The 1,961-nt window shown below is 45.2% G+C and overlaps 1 protein-coding gene across 1 annotated transcript in view; it reads right to left on the bottom strand.

The window, feature by feature from the left end:
- HIF1A (hypoxia inducible factor 1 subunit alpha) overlaps positions 1-1,060 on the bottom strand; it is a 19,970-nt gene extending 18,910 nt beyond the window's left edge. The window contains exon 1 of the mRNA XM_031066139.1: positions 874-1,060. Within this exon, the coding sequence (XP_030921999.1) occupies positions 874-922 (49 nt within the window). The 5' untranslated portion in view covers positions 923-1,060. The remainder of the gene's footprint in view (positions 1-873) is intronic.
- Between the last annotated feature and the right edge of the window lie 901 nt (positions 1,061-1,961).

A 1,961-nucleotide genomic window follows, 5' to 3' on the forward strand; every position in this document is an offset into this window, starting at 1 on the left:
GAATGACTTCTGGCACCAGTCTGCAAGGAGTCAATCTTGCAGGACCATTCAAAGCCAGTATAATTCATTTAGAGAAATGATCAGTTCAATTCTTCAAGTTCTAGTAAAGGTATCAGAAATCACAGAAAATCAGAGTGAGTTAACCCTCTGTGCTGTTAGGTACTAACCAATAAACCTTCCACCTTAAGGAAAAGGTTTATGTAGCTAAAAATTTATTACCCGTCTCAAAAAGGCATTCTAAACTTCTCTCAGGGGCTTTCTGGGAGAGTTTTTCAAGTCTGGCTACTGAAGTTACTCCTCCACACAGTAGAGGCAGACATGCATGAGCACAAATAACCAGTCTTCTGCCCATGGCAGGCTATCAGCTACTGGCTACAACCTGACTCAGATATTCCTGCAGTTGGAGCTGCAGACACAACACATCCTCAGCTGACTTCACTCCAGAGGAGCACATCACATAAACACAATTTACAAAACTATTCCTTGCAGTTTATTTTAAGGGGACACAACTATAGCTAGCTCAGTCAACCTTGAACCAAGTACCTACAGTCAAGAAAGCACAGCTGGAACAAACAAGTTTAGAAGAAAAATGAAGGAATCTAACTTTGGGAGAAGGGTCAGATAAGACTGAAAAGGGCACTACAGCTGTGATGAGACAACCAGGATCACCAGAATAGAAAGGGAAAAAATGAAATCCATTGAACAGTGGATTTTTCCTGTATCATTGCTAACAGCTGATTTCTCCTGTAAGGCCTCCCACCTTCCCAGAACAAGAACACATCTAATAAAACATTCATTTATTTTACTGCTGACAGGCCTTACAAACAGACTCCTCCTCAATAACCCTCCCAGAGGGTGCCATGTGTCCCTTACCAGCATCCAGCAGCTTCCTCATGCGCAGGTAGCTGATGGTGAGCCTCATGATGGAGGCCTTGTCCAGGTGTGCACTGACAGTGTGGGGCAGGGGCAGCTGGTGGGCCAGCTCATAGAACACCTCCGACTCCTTGCTCCTCCTGCACCGCGCTGCATCCCGCGACTTCTCTTTCCTCCGTTCTGAGCTAATCCTAGAGAAACAAAGTTTTGGGTTGATACAGGGAAGTGAGCTCTCTAGGATGTGTGTCTTTGAAACTAAGTTGCCCAGCAGTCAACTGGAAGTTGAATGATGTTAAGATTCAGTTTAAAAGTGCAAGTGTAATTCTTTGTATCAACTTCTGCCCCCTCCCAGAACTAAATCCAAACCCATAGTCTTCCAACGAGATCAGTCTTCAAAGAGACACTTCCATACTCAGAACTTGTGGATCTGCAAAAGCCCTTTTTAGTTAGCACACATCTTGTGAGAGGCATCACAAATTACAGAGCAAAACAATTCACGAGGTAATGATCCCTGGGACATAATGAACCAGATTCAAAGAATCAGAGAATGGTTTGGCTTGGAAGTGACCTTCAAGATCAACCAGTTTCAACCCTCCTGCTGTGAGCAAGGACAGTTTCCACCATCCCAGGTTGCTCAGAGCCCCATCCAACCTGCCTGGAACACTGGAATGGGGCAGCCACAGCTGCTCTGGGCAAGCTGTGCCAGGGCCTCCCCACCCTCAGAGTAAAGAGCTTCTTCCCAATATCTCATCTGTATCTCCCCTCTTCAGTGTTAGCAAATACATACCCAAAAACCACATTTTCAGTCCTTTACCTGTTGTGCTACCCACAGTGGCCAAAACCTTTCTTAGTTTGTGCAGAAACACAGGTGTGACCATACTGTGCTGGATGTTGGATGTGTTAGAGAGTCTCTTCTCCCAGCCCAGCAACCGAAGGAGTCAGGATTCTTCTGTTCTGGTTTTCAAGGTTGTTTATTTTCTGGTATCTATAACATTCTTTCTCTGACCTGCTGAGGTCTGCTCAGCAGGTCAGTCTGTGGCACACTGCCCACCTTCAGGGTGGTGTTGTCTTTTTATACAAAAAACTAC

The sequence above is a fragment of the Geospiza fortis genome, unplaced genomic scaffold (assembly GCF_000277835.1).
Source record: "Geospiza fortis unplaced genomic scaffold, GeoFor_1.0 scaffold23, whole genome shotgun sequence".
NCBI classification, from domain to species: Eukaryota; Metazoa; Chordata; class Aves; order Passeriformes; family Thraupidae; genus Geospiza; species Geospiza fortis.